Source organism: Emys orbicularis, chromosome 2 (assembly GCF_028017835.1).
Source record: "Emys orbicularis isolate rEmyOrb1 chromosome 2, rEmyOrb1.hap1, whole genome shotgun sequence".
Taxonomy (NCBI): Eukaryota; Metazoa; Chordata; order Testudines; family Emydidae; genus Emys; species Emys orbicularis.
Genome location: NC_088684.1, coordinates 21,358,036 through 21,370,810, shown reverse-complemented (window position 1 = coordinate 21,370,810; position 12,775 = coordinate 21,358,036). Strand labels below are relative to the sequence as shown.

General features: G+C 38.8%; 1 protein-coding gene across 1 annotated transcript in view; it reads right to left on the bottom strand.

The window, feature by feature from the left end:
* The window catches only part of WASHC5 (WASH complex subunit 5), a 32,550-nt gene that overhangs the window by 17,400 nt on the left and 2,375 nt on the right, over window positions 1-12,775 (bottom strand). The window contains exons 2-10 of the mRNA XM_065399131.1: window positions 12,453-12,598; window positions 11,144-11,228; window positions 10,375-10,475; window positions 9,240-9,429; window positions 7,868-8,020; window positions 6,072-6,185; window positions 4,731-4,902; window positions 3,755-3,882; window positions 535-664 (exon numbers count right to left, since the gene is read on the bottom strand). Of these exons, the coding sequence (XP_065255203.1) occupies window positions 535-664; window positions 3,755-3,882; window positions 4,731-4,902; window positions 6,072-6,185; window positions 7,868-8,020; window positions 9,240-9,429; window positions 10,375-10,475; window positions 11,144-11,228; window positions 12,453-12,598 (1,219 nt within the window). The remainder of the gene's footprint in view (window positions 1-534; window positions 665-3,754; window positions 3,883-4,730; window positions 4,903-6,071; window positions 6,186-7,867; window positions 8,021-9,239; window positions 9,430-10,374; window positions 10,476-11,143; window positions 11,229-12,452; window positions 12,599-12,775) is intronic.

Genomic DNA, 12,775 nt, shown 5'->3' with positions numbered 1-12,775 from the left:
AGGAAAAAGGAAAATTTTAAGTTAGTGACTCAATCCCCACAAACACAATTGAAGATCTGATTAATAAAATGCATGACTTGCCTTTAATACTAAAAATATTAATCTTTCCTAAAACATATAGTAAATAAACTAAGATTCTAAATGTTGCTTTTAAAATCCCAACCTCTCAACATGTGATTTTAAAGGGGTATGGTCAACATAAAAGTCTCACGTAATATTTTAAAATAATTTCTAAGCTGCAGCACCACTACCAATGTAGATTGTAAAACCTGAAATAATTAAAAAAAAACCAAACACACACATTTACCATCAGTGATGCTGCTTGTTTAGGTTTTGCTTTATGCTATGTTTTTACCGTGAAAGTAGCCAGGGCTGTTTCAGTTTCTGGTTAGATGGTGCTGGGTTCACAACAACGAAAGGGAAAGTTTTTCCTGTGATTAATATCCCATAAACATTTATTTTCAGTATTATCTCTCCCCTCACCCCCAAAATACAAAACTTGCTTATTCCATTTGTTCATTTCATTTAAATTACCATTTTTCTCCACTCTTGTAAGAGGTTTAACTCCTGAAAAGACATCAGCAAGTTCAGTCATCCTTTCAGACCCTTCCTTTTTATAGCTCTCCCATTTAGCCTGCTTTTCTGACAGCATCTGCTTGAACATCTATTGAAAAATGAAACCTTCAGTTTATGAATTTGGCACTAATGCAAACTGCAATATCATTCAATTTTAAATAGGGCTGGCAAGCGATTAATCACACTGTTAAACAAGAATACAATACCATTTAAATAAATATTTTTGGGTGTTTTCAAATATATTGATTTCAATTACAACACAGAATACAGTGTACAGTGCTCACTTTATATTTATTTTTGATTACAGGTATTTTCACTGTAAAAAAAACAAAATAAATAGTATTTTTCAATTCACCTAATGCAAGTACTGTAGTGCAATCTCTTTATCATGAAAGTTGAACCTTACAAATGTAGACTTATGTACAAAAAAACTGCATTCAAAAATAAAACAATGTAAAATTTTAGAGCCTGCAAGTCCACTCAGTCCTACTTGTTGTTCAGCCAATTACTCTGACAAACAAGTTTACATTTGCAGGAGATAATGCTGCCCACTTCTTATTTACAATGTCACCTGAAAGTGAGAACAGGTGTTCTAATGGCACTGTTGTAGCCGGCGTTGCAAGATATTTATGTGCCAGATGCGTTAAAGATTCATATGTCCCTTCATGGTTCAACCACCATTCCAGGGAACATGCATCCATGCTGATGATGGGTTCTGCTCGATAACTATCCAAAGCAGTGTGGACCGATGCATGTTCATTATCTGAGTCAGATGCCACCAGCAGAAGGTTGATTTTCTTTTTCGGTGGTTCGGGTTCTGTAATTTCCACATAGGAGTGTTGCTCTTTTAAGACTTCTGAAAGCATGCTCCACACCTCATCCCTCTCAGATTTTGGAAGGCACTTCAGATTCTTAAACCTTGGGTTGAGTGCTGTAGCTATCTTTAAAAATCTCACCTGGAATGGTGGTTGAAGCATGAAGGGACATCTGAATCTTGAGCGCATATGGCATGTAAATATCTTACAACGCCAGCTACAGCAGTGCCACGAGAATGCCTGTTCTCATTTTCAGATGACATTGTAAACAATTCTATTGTTCTTTGAGTTTTGTGAAATCTGCAGTGAAAGTGTTCTTAAAATGAACAGCATGTGCTGGGTCATCATCCGAGACTGCTATAACATGAAATACACCTCTACCCCGATATAACGTGACCCGATATAACACAAATTCGGATATAATGCGGTAAAGCAGTGCTCCGGGCGGGCAGGGCTGCGCACTCTGGTGAATCAAAGCAAGTTCAATATAACGCGGTTTCACCTATAACGCGGTAAGATTTTTTGGCTCCCGAGGACAGCATTATATCGAGGTAGAGCTGTATATGACAGAATGCACATAAAACAGAGCAGAGGACATATAATTCTCCCCCAAGGAGTTCAGTCACAAATATAATTAATGCATTATTTTTTTAACAAGTGTCATCAGTATGGAAGTATGTCCCCTGGAATGGTGGCTAAAGCATGAAGGGGCATACGAATGTTTAGCATATCTGGCACATAATTACCTTGCCATGCCGGCTACAAAAGTGCCATGCAAATGCTTGTTCTCACTTTCTGGTGACTTTGTAAATAAGAAGAGGGCAGCATTATCTTCCGTAAATGTAAATGGACTTGTTTGTCTTAGCGATTGCCTGAACAAGAAGTAGGACTGAGTGGATTTGTAGGCTCTGATGTTTTACATTGTTTTGTTTTTGAGTGCAGTTATGTAACAAACAAACAAAATCTACGTTTGTAAGTTGCACTTTCACGACAAAGAGATTGAACGACAGTACTTGCATGAGGTGAGTTGAAAAATACTATTTTGTTTATCATTTTTGCAGTGCAAATATTTATAATCAAAAATAATATACACTTTGATTTCAATTACAACACGGAATACAATATATAAAAATGTAGAAAAACATCCAAAATATTTAATAAATTTCAATTGGTATTCTATTGTTTAATAGTGCAATTAAAACGGCGATTAATCTTTTTAATCGCGATTAATTTTTTTGAGTTAATTGCGTAAGTTAACTGTGATTAATTGACAGCCCTAATTTTAAATAATGCTGAAAATACTCAGTTGGCTGGAACTGCTTCACAATGAACACAAGAACATACATTAAAGGTATTGGTGTATGTTTTGAATCCAAATAAGATCTTGCTAGTATACTAAATACAAACTTAATAGCACTTGTGAGGAAAAAAAAAAAATACAGCTATCAAGGCCCATGTCTAGTGGGACAATGCTGGATATACTGTATGTTAAAGTGTGCTTATGTCAGATGTACTGTTGATTTTTTGGTCACTAACAGAAAGATCTACTAATTTTTTATTTGCAGAGATACTGTGAGAGCCTGATTCTCCATTGCTTTACATCTTGTGTAAAGATTCATGACTCTGTAAAGAGAAACTGTGGTTCAGGAAAGCATGTGCTTAAAGTTAAGCATGCACTTAAATGCTTTCCTGAATCAGTGCTGGGAGTGTAAAATACTACCAAATAAAAATACACCTCTACCTTGATATAACGCTGTCCTCGGGAGCCAAAAAATCTTACCGCTTTATAGGTGAAACCGCGTTATATTGAATTTGCTTTGATCCACTGGAGTGCGCAGCCCTGCCCCCCTGGAGCACTGCTTTACCGCATTATATCCAAATTCGTGTTATATCGGGTCGCGTTATATCGAGGTAGCGGTGTAGTTGTATTTTATACCCACTTTATATAGGTGTAAGTGACTTCCCACTAGAGTGCTCTTTGCATAATCAGCCCCAACTGTCCTTTGGTTAAAATAAAGCCTAAAAGAAGAAAATATACTAAGATAAGAATTATGCAGCTTCTCCTAGTCAGTTTCTAGTTTGCCAGTTATCAGTTGGATAAACCAATATGCTTAGCAAATGTGTGTTGGCTGAGAATGAAATTTGGCAACCACTGAGAAAGACATGTACAAGGCAATTCCAAGGTGCAGAATCTGCCTCTCTCTGATTGAAAACCCAGGTCAACAAGAAGGAGACTCATTTGCTGATATTAGTGGATCATACAGTTGTAATTGTTCTATCAGCATTCAATGCCCGTTTCTCAGCACTGTGTCACAGATGAGGGGAAATAATTTTTTAAAAAATTGCTGTCACTGACATGTTACCTCTTTCAAGATGAACTCAAACTGTGCTGTATCCAGGAGAAGCTGGAAAAGGATTTTGGCATTGTATTTGGAATCTGTTAGAATTTGATCCTTTATTTGACGGAGACGCTTGTTATTTGGGTCACAAGCTGCAAATGGAAGGACAAACATTCTGTACCACTGGAGAATGCATTATGCTGTTAGAAATGAGCCTATTTACAAATATTAGTTTCTGAAAAGATTGAGAGAGACGGGGTAGGTGAGGTAATATCTTATTGGACCAACTTCTGTTCGTGGAAGGGACTGATATCCTCCACCAAACAAGAATGATATGAGTAGTGGCAGTGGAAGCTTCCCCTGGTGCTCTGCCGATGTACCTCACCCCTGACTTGGAGGGACTATCTGTAGTTGAGAATATAGCTAAGTCTCAAGGTACATTCAGTTTTTGTTTGCTCTGCTGAGATTGCAAAGGCACATTTTTTGGCTGTGATGGTTCTTTTGATGCAGACACCTTATTATTATTAGGTGTTTGTTTTCTTTTAAATACCTAGAGCCGTAAGCCCTCTGGTGCTAGACACTGTACAAACATAACAAAACTTTTGGTTTCAAAGGATGTGCGATACCATGACATTAAAAAGTTAGACGCAACACCCTGAAAATGGTACTTTGTTAAATAACAAAGCAGAAGAAATAAGCCAGTCTCCCTGCTCATATGGTTCAACCTGCACGGGCTAGTTCCATAGAATCATGATTTCACATTAAAGTTTTTAGGTCTGCGTCTGGTTGTAAGAATAAACATGTGGCACGGATGCTATTCTGAGGTGAAATTTCAAGAAATGGGTTAGTAAAAGACCACTTCTGCAAATGACTGAAAGCAATGGTTGAAACTCCACTGGCTTCCATGATGCAAAAAAAGAAAAGAAAAATTAAATTAAAAAAAAAAAAAAAAAGCTCCAGTCATCATCGAACATACAGAATTCTGTACTAAAAGCCTTACCCGAGTCAGCAGTGTGAAGCATCAGCCAACGGATTGCAACATTGCAGTCTCTTAAGCAGTTGAGCAGCTTGGGAATATTATCCAGCACTAGCTCCTCCCTCAGACAGCCCTCTTTGAGAAACTGCTGAACTTGAGTGTGCACACGCTCTGTGACAGCAGCATACCGGCTTGCCTTTGAACATACAATTCTTTCATCAATATGGAACAAGGAAACATCATTTATCTACTATGTGCAGCACTGCATGAGCACAAAGTGAGTATGAGTCAAGTAACATGCTGTAAATTCACTACCCACATAGTTTCTCTGGGGATGGCCAGGGAACACAGTTCAAGGCAGACTTTGTAATTGAGTGGTGAGAAAATGTAATCTAGCATCTAGAGCTGAGGACCTATACATGAAGGACAATGTTTTCAAAATGCCTAAGTGGTTTAGGAACCGGGATCTTTGGCTCCTAAGTTACTTACACGCTTTCAAAAATTTTACCTAAAAAATGGTAGAACCACCCAGCTGACAATGAAAAGTTTACTGTGCATCCACTAGAAAGAACAAAGCAGTAATAAAATACACTCTAGAATTGGAAATATTTGCTATAAATCAGTTGTTGGCTGTATTAACAGATTAAGGAAAAATATGTTTGCAAATATTAATTCAGTCAGTTTTTTAAAGTGAATTTATAGCAGTTTCATTTAATATCAAGGTGATTATTTCTTGCACATGATAGTTGGGGGCTCCATCTTGGGACAGATGTTTATATGTAGGTATCTAAACATGCAGACAGGTGCGTAGGCGCTTTTGAACATCCCACTAGGAACCTCACTGCCGTCGATTTCAATCCAGCATGTGATTAGTTTTAAGTGTATGGATAGTCCCATTGAAGTCAGAGTCACATGAAAGTAAGTTTAACATAAACGAGCAGCCAGTTTTTTCGTGCTATGGTATACTTTTATATTTTGTAACCATTCTGCAGACTAATGGTTATAAACATTTCATGAAGATAATTTCTGTCTAGCAAAGGGACAGATTCTCTGCTCAGCATAGTTGCTCAGCTCCCAGCAAGAGACTAAATTCCTTAGTGAGAAAAGCATCTCGAGTACTGCATAACATGATGTTGGCTGTCGGCAGCTATGAACTCAACTCAGAGCACTGGAACTATGAGGAAGAGACACAAATATTTACTACAGAGGGTTCAGACTTTGAGACTTGAAGCCATTCTCAATGTTGACTCACCCGAGTTATGCAGTAGAGAAAGACGATCCATGTGCTAGTAAACACATGGAATACATGTGAAATACCCACACAGCTTGAATCTTACCATGAATATAAAACTTGTATTTGCTCACCTGCTCTTTGATGTTTGAAAGATCTAATGTGTAGTTGAGGGCAGTTTTTGCAGCCTTGTAAGGTTCCCATGCATCAGTTAGATTTACAGTGATTCCCATATAAATACTAATAACCTAAGGATGGAAGCAGAAACAAAATTTAAGACATTCTTATTATGAAAGAGAAATGTTCTCCACCTAGAAGCGTGAACAGAACAAGGTAGTTCATGGGCTAGAATGCTAGAAATAATTAGTCTGTACCCAACCTCATGTACAGATGAGCTACAGACAAAACAAATGTCTAGGCTACATCCTTCTTCCCTTCACCTTCATTGGAAACCCATGATTCTTAGACTCTTCCTTTCATTTGAAAGGACAATGTCAATTTGAAATCTAGTCAGTTTTTTAAAAAGTGAATTTATAGCAATTTCATTTAATATTAATATCAAGGACAAAGTGTTTCTACCATTTTCTATGACTTTGCAATCACCTTTTCCTGTTTTTCCTCCCTCTCCCCACCCCCACCCCCCTTGTTGCTGTGTGAAAGCTCCATACAAGCGACAGAGGACTGGACCATACACAAAGGGCTGTCAAATGCATAAAGCAGACAAGCTGATAGCACCTCTCTTTTCCTCATGCTCTTTAAGTTTAATGTGAGCTGTTACTTGAAACAGCAGTAGGCACAATGGTTTCAGACAGAGGATGGGACTTTAAAAGGAGCCAAAGGGAGTTGGGTGCCTAACTCATTTAGGCTCCTTTAAAAATCTGAGACGCTGAAGTGTGATTAAGTTCACTGGGAGCTTTTCATTTTTAGGCTCGTGTAAGGTGCTTGACTGGAGATGGAAATCCCATGTTATAGACAGAACAGGGCAGCAGCAGTGAAACTTCACTACACCGTTCCTCCAAAACACCTCCACTCTGACCTGGTGAGATCACCTGTAGGAGTGAGTGGACAGCTCTATGTATTTTCCCCATCAATCCTCGGTCCCGTCCCAAGAATATAAACAAAGAGTTCATTAGGGCCCATTGTGATCGTGTTTTGTGTGAAGCGGGGACCTGCCTAAAACCACTGGATTACTAATTTCACAAATTACTGAATGTCCCTTAAATATTAACATTTTCATTCACTAACAACTAAGTGCTGATTTGAATCCAGCCTAGAAGTGGAAGGCTCTATTATAACTGATCGTTCCATCACACAGTCAGCCATTTAAATATTTGTATCATTGTGGAGTGAAAGATGGTAGCATCCTTAAAAACCTATAATGCTAAATTCTCCCTTCAGATATTAGTGTGCAGTTTTCACAAAGACAATGGAAGTAGTATACATGTGTCTAGAAGCTACAGTTCCTATTCTTTCTTACAGTGCCTGCTGTTATTAGTTTTTCCACTTCCCCTTGTCTTTTTCTATCCTGCTCATGCAAAACACAATTGGAAGCGACTGGACATTTGTAAGATCACTTGTTTCCACTTTTCTTTGTTTAGTAAGACTCTCTTCTTAGTTGTAAGTACAGCTATAAGGACAGAGATCTCCATAAAAGGTAACAGGTGGAAGCTTCTATTCCATCTGCACTTCATCATAAATGAAGTGAACTATATGTTCATAGTGACTAATATTCACAAGGGATATTTTACTGAGTCCTTTACTCAATCAACATGCTCCAAACAAAGCATAATCTAATCTCCCTAAAGGAGTTCCTATTCTATTCTCTAAGACAGTATTTTCTGCAAGGCACACTTCAAAAAGGTACTTCGAATAAAAGTTGCACTGCAGGTTTAAATCCAGCATGCAGTGTAAGAACAACAACAGTATTTACCCAGTTATCTGGAAAATATTTATCCACTATCTCTCTCATTTTTGCTTGTTGTGTGTGAAGAATAGAAGGGTCAAAATAGAGAATCACATACAGCATGGCAGCTTGAGTAGCCAGAGCAGTGCTGCGATGCTCTGGTAATGGATATGCAGAAACCTAAAATGTGGAAAAAACAAAGCATATGCAAATATTAGTATGGTGCACTTAAGAGTACATTACATTCATACCATAAGGCTATCATCTGTCAGCTGGGTATCTTGGGCATGTAAGTCTCAAATCCATCCATCCGTTATACTGAGCCCTTTACACCCTGCATCTCACTAGAATATGCAAGCTAATTTACAGATGCTATCCAGATTTTATAAAAATATTACCTTGTTGTAAATGATTCAAAGGCAGGGGAGAGCATGCCTGAAGCAAAGTGCTAAAGATGGACTGGAAGGAGTGGACCAGGAGGGAAGCATTTTGGAGGGACTGGGAGTTGGTGGGGTGGGTGAGGTTAGTATCAGAGAGAGGCAGAGACTGCAATAATCCAAGCACAAGATAACTAGACCAGTGGTCCGCGAGCTCCATTCAGGTGGTCTGCAGATAGTTCCCTATAAGGCGCGCGCCTGGGCGGCCGCACATGAGAGAATGAAGGGCCACCCACCTAATGAGTGGAGCCGCGCAGGCATGGCTCCACTAATTAGGTGCCTGGATTCTGGAGAATACGCACATGTAAGGTGAGGTGGTGGCCTTGGGGGGAATAGGGGGTAGGTGGGAGGGGGCAGTGGAGTGAGACGAGGGGGTGGGGGGAATTTGGGATGTGCAGGGCTCCGGCGGCCAGAGAAAGAGGTGACTTTCCTCAGCTCCAGGGCTGCAGCTGCCGGGGAGAGATGGCCCTCCTTCCCAGCCCCTCCTTCCCAGCCCCAGCTCTGTGGCTGCTGTGGTGGGGGAGAGACCCCCCTCCTTCCCAGCCCCAGCTTGGGAGATGCTGCGGTAGGGGAAAGAGGGCACATCCATTGCATTAGAAAGGTAAGACTACTGATATTAAAATATGAGTTGTGTGCTTTTATTTGTAGAACAAAATAACTTTAATTAATATTAATTTTTTTTATATACAGTGCTTTTATCCAAAGCACTTTACAATAGTTAACTAACGGTACAAAGAACATTTGGAAAGATCATTAAGTGGTCCGCCAAGACCCTCAGCAATTTTCAAGCGGTCCGCGAAAAAAACAGTTTGAGAACCACTGAACTAGAGTATGGAGAAGTATATTCCTTCACTTCTACATTAATAAATTGAACAAATTCCGAATATACCAATAGGGTCAAGAAAGTGCCTTTTTATTAACTGAAACCCCTAAAGAGCACCAAAACCCACTGGTTAACTCACCTGGTTATAGATGTCATCAGATCTCAAGCGGCCAATAACCATGCTGATGAATGTTTCACTTATGGGTACCCTACTGAAGTAACTTTCAGGATAGTTTAGAGGCCTTTTAGCTCCTGGTTGGCTTGAGTACCCAGTGCTTCGAAGCAGCTTACATATATCATCCATATTGGAATCAGCAGATCGAGCAGCACTAGGTTATAAAAGAAAAAAGGAAGTGTATCTACATGAACTGACCCATTTAAAAAAAAACGAAAAACAACCAAGCATTATTTTCCCCTTACCAAGGAAGGGCAGCTATAGATGCCTATACTGGAATCCTAACTAAGGATACAAAGCATGAATGAAACAAAGAACCTTATTCATAGTTCACAGAGGATAGAAACAGAAAGCATTCAATTCAGAAGATGAATCTGACATTTTCTTTTACTTCTGAATTCCCTTCCTTGCCCCACCCTCATATTTTGGAAATGAGGAATTTCCACTCTACTTTCTTATGTCTGAAAGTTAGAAGAGATACCAGTTGAAGTGTGAGGATTCATTTAAGGACTAAACAATCATATTGTTTTTCCTTTTAGCCAACATATTACTGGTGAAAGGGGTTAGATTGTTAAATCACACAAAATCCTCCAAGAATATCAAAGATTCCTGAGTTCAGCTAGCAGCTCTATTTATTGATTGGACTATTCAGAAGTGTGCTATAACTGTAGGAAGTACATTCGGGGATAAATGTAGTAGCTGGAACTCAGCACATTTCACAAAAATTTTCTTGTGCCTTTGGAAGCTTGTTATATTTTGATAGCTGAGGGTTACAGTACTGAAGCTCTAGGCAGAAATATTTTAGCCAAGGTGTCCAAGTCCTCATAAGGTCAGAATCAGAACAAGTCTATAGCACTGCTTATGCAACTGGATCTACGCAGGCAGACCTTGGTGCATGAAAGAAGTAACCCTAATGTCCATGAGGCTCTGCAGGGGCACCAGCATCCACCCAGGTGGATCTGATTGCAGGACAGGAGCCAATACCTCCACATCCCATATTAAATTAATGCCTATACAAAGAAAAACCTTAGCTCAATATGCTGCATGCTACATTTTTACTATACAAACCACATTCAAATACTTCCTAGCACAAGCATACCTGTATCTATAGTAGGAAACCAAGATTCTCTCTCTGACCTCCCCTTCAATCTTCTGGTCAATGACCAGCAACATGACTCCGTACAAATAGAGAGCTTCACACTGTTGAGAAATAATATGAATTAACAAATTAATGCTATCTAACACTAACATACTTTTACCATTTAATTAATATTTTAAAGTGAATTAAGTGTTTTTACATCTTGTGAAAAGTCCCAGATTACAGTGCTTCAATGTCTTGTCTCATCCATTAAACAGAGGTAGCTCAGGCATCACTTCCACACCTGGGCTTGCCAAAGTTTATTAGAAATGGCTGCTTGAGAACAAGGCTAAGCATGAGAAAGTATCAGTCTCCCTGCCAATTTATTTATTAGCTTTGCAGAAAAACCCACTTGTCTTACTAGCGGAGTGATCTGTAAATGGGACGAGGGCAACTGTCTGCTAAAATAGTCTGAGATGACCAGCTTTTTTCACAGTGGCCATTAAATGGTCATAAGATGGCAGTGAGTTTTGGATCACTAACGACCTGGATCAGATTTGAACCACAATGAAGTGAAAATGAAAATGTTTCCTTATCCTCTTACCATTTCCTACAATGGATTCCTAACAGAAAATGAGCCACAGATCTTGAATGCATTTTGTGAAGTTAAAATATAGACAAAAGATAATATGTTTAAGTTAAATTTAGAAAGGGTAGATGCCAAACTATATCTGACGCTAACATAGTTGATGTAGTTTATATTACCGGTTACTAACTGGTAAATACTTACTAGAAGTTGCTTGCCATCTTCATTAAGGAGCACAGTTTCTAATGTTTGTTGAATGTAAATTCCTTCATTGAGATCATCCAAATATCTACAAACAGTAACCAAGAGTAGGTCATTCACCACAAGGAGTCCGCTCTCTGCTTCTTAACTGATGTGCCCTTACAAGCAAGTGGGGCAGTTTCCCCTGAAGGTCAACAGAAGAGTGTAGAAGCCCTGCTTATAAGGTTATGACAACACCTCCCAAGGTATAACGAAGTTCACTTAACACAGGTTCAACAAGCACAAGTTTCTCAAGCACAGAAAAAATACAAAGGTCCTAATAATCTGAGGAAGGCACTGGAGGCCTGAGCTCACTAGATGCAGAGTATCTCCTGCAACATACTGATCATGCTCTGGTTCAGTTAATGTCAATGGATTGAAGAGTATTCAGTATCTTGCAGATTTGAGGCCTGTATTCAAGTGAGGAGAACAGCTCCTCTGTAAACCATCCCCTCACCTCTGTATGGATGGAGGTAACCTAAAGAGCAGAGCACGGAAAGGAAAAACTAGGAACTAGTCAGACTTGGAGGAAAAACGGGAATATTATGCAGAAGGTTAATCACAGCTTCATCACTGGAGTCTAGAGGGCATTGACAGTTTGACAGGAGGCCCAGAAGTCACCTCACAAATATAAGTTATTGTAAATTTCTCTAATAGATCTCTATTCCGTTTTGCAAGGACAAAGTTGGAAGTGGAATGATTTCATCTTAATTGTTAAGTGGCATATATCTATCTAAAAAAGGTTTTCTAGTACCTGTCCATCATCACATAAAATCAATAGCTAGGGCAAAGTCCCTACTGGACTTTATGGAGTCTCTGGCAATTCTCGCTTACATGATTTCATGAGCCTTTTAAAACAGTAACCCTGGGGTAAGGTAGTTACTCTGAAAAAAATAATTTAGGAAAGCAGTCGCATTGGAGGTCAGAGATAGAGAGGTACAAGCTAAAATTTTTTATCTTAATTCTCATACTCTTTTGCAACACCAAAAAAATGATTTTATAATAATAGATCTCCCTTCATCCACAGATGTCAAAAACATTTTACAAAGATGGGCAAGAATCATCATTTCCAGTTTATTCATAAGGAAAGGGAGGCACAGGTGAAGTAACTTGCCTAAGGTCCATCAACATGTTGGACACAGTGACAGAAGCATAATACAGTGTTCATTACAGCAGGTCATGCTGTTAAGTAACAGAAATAATTTTTTTTTTCTGCCAAAATAAGATCATACAGTTACTGGAGTCACTACATTAACAAATCTTACACACATACCTGTTTAAATCTACAATATATTTATGGACACTTTGAAATGCTAGATAAAATCTTGTCAAAATTTCTATGTTGTTTTCACGAAATTCTTCATCTAAATCCAGTAACTCAGGTTTGGCTTCCAACTTGCCTTCACAGATCTCAGGTCCCTAAGAAGAGGAAATTGATTTAAAAATTATTAAAGAACATTGATCAGAATTATGACTGTTTGCTGTAGGAAACAGTACATGAAATAATTATGTATTTAGCAATTGCATCCACCTTAACTACCAAAAAATACCATTGCCAAGGTGTGTTCAACTAACTTTGGTTTCACAATTAGATCT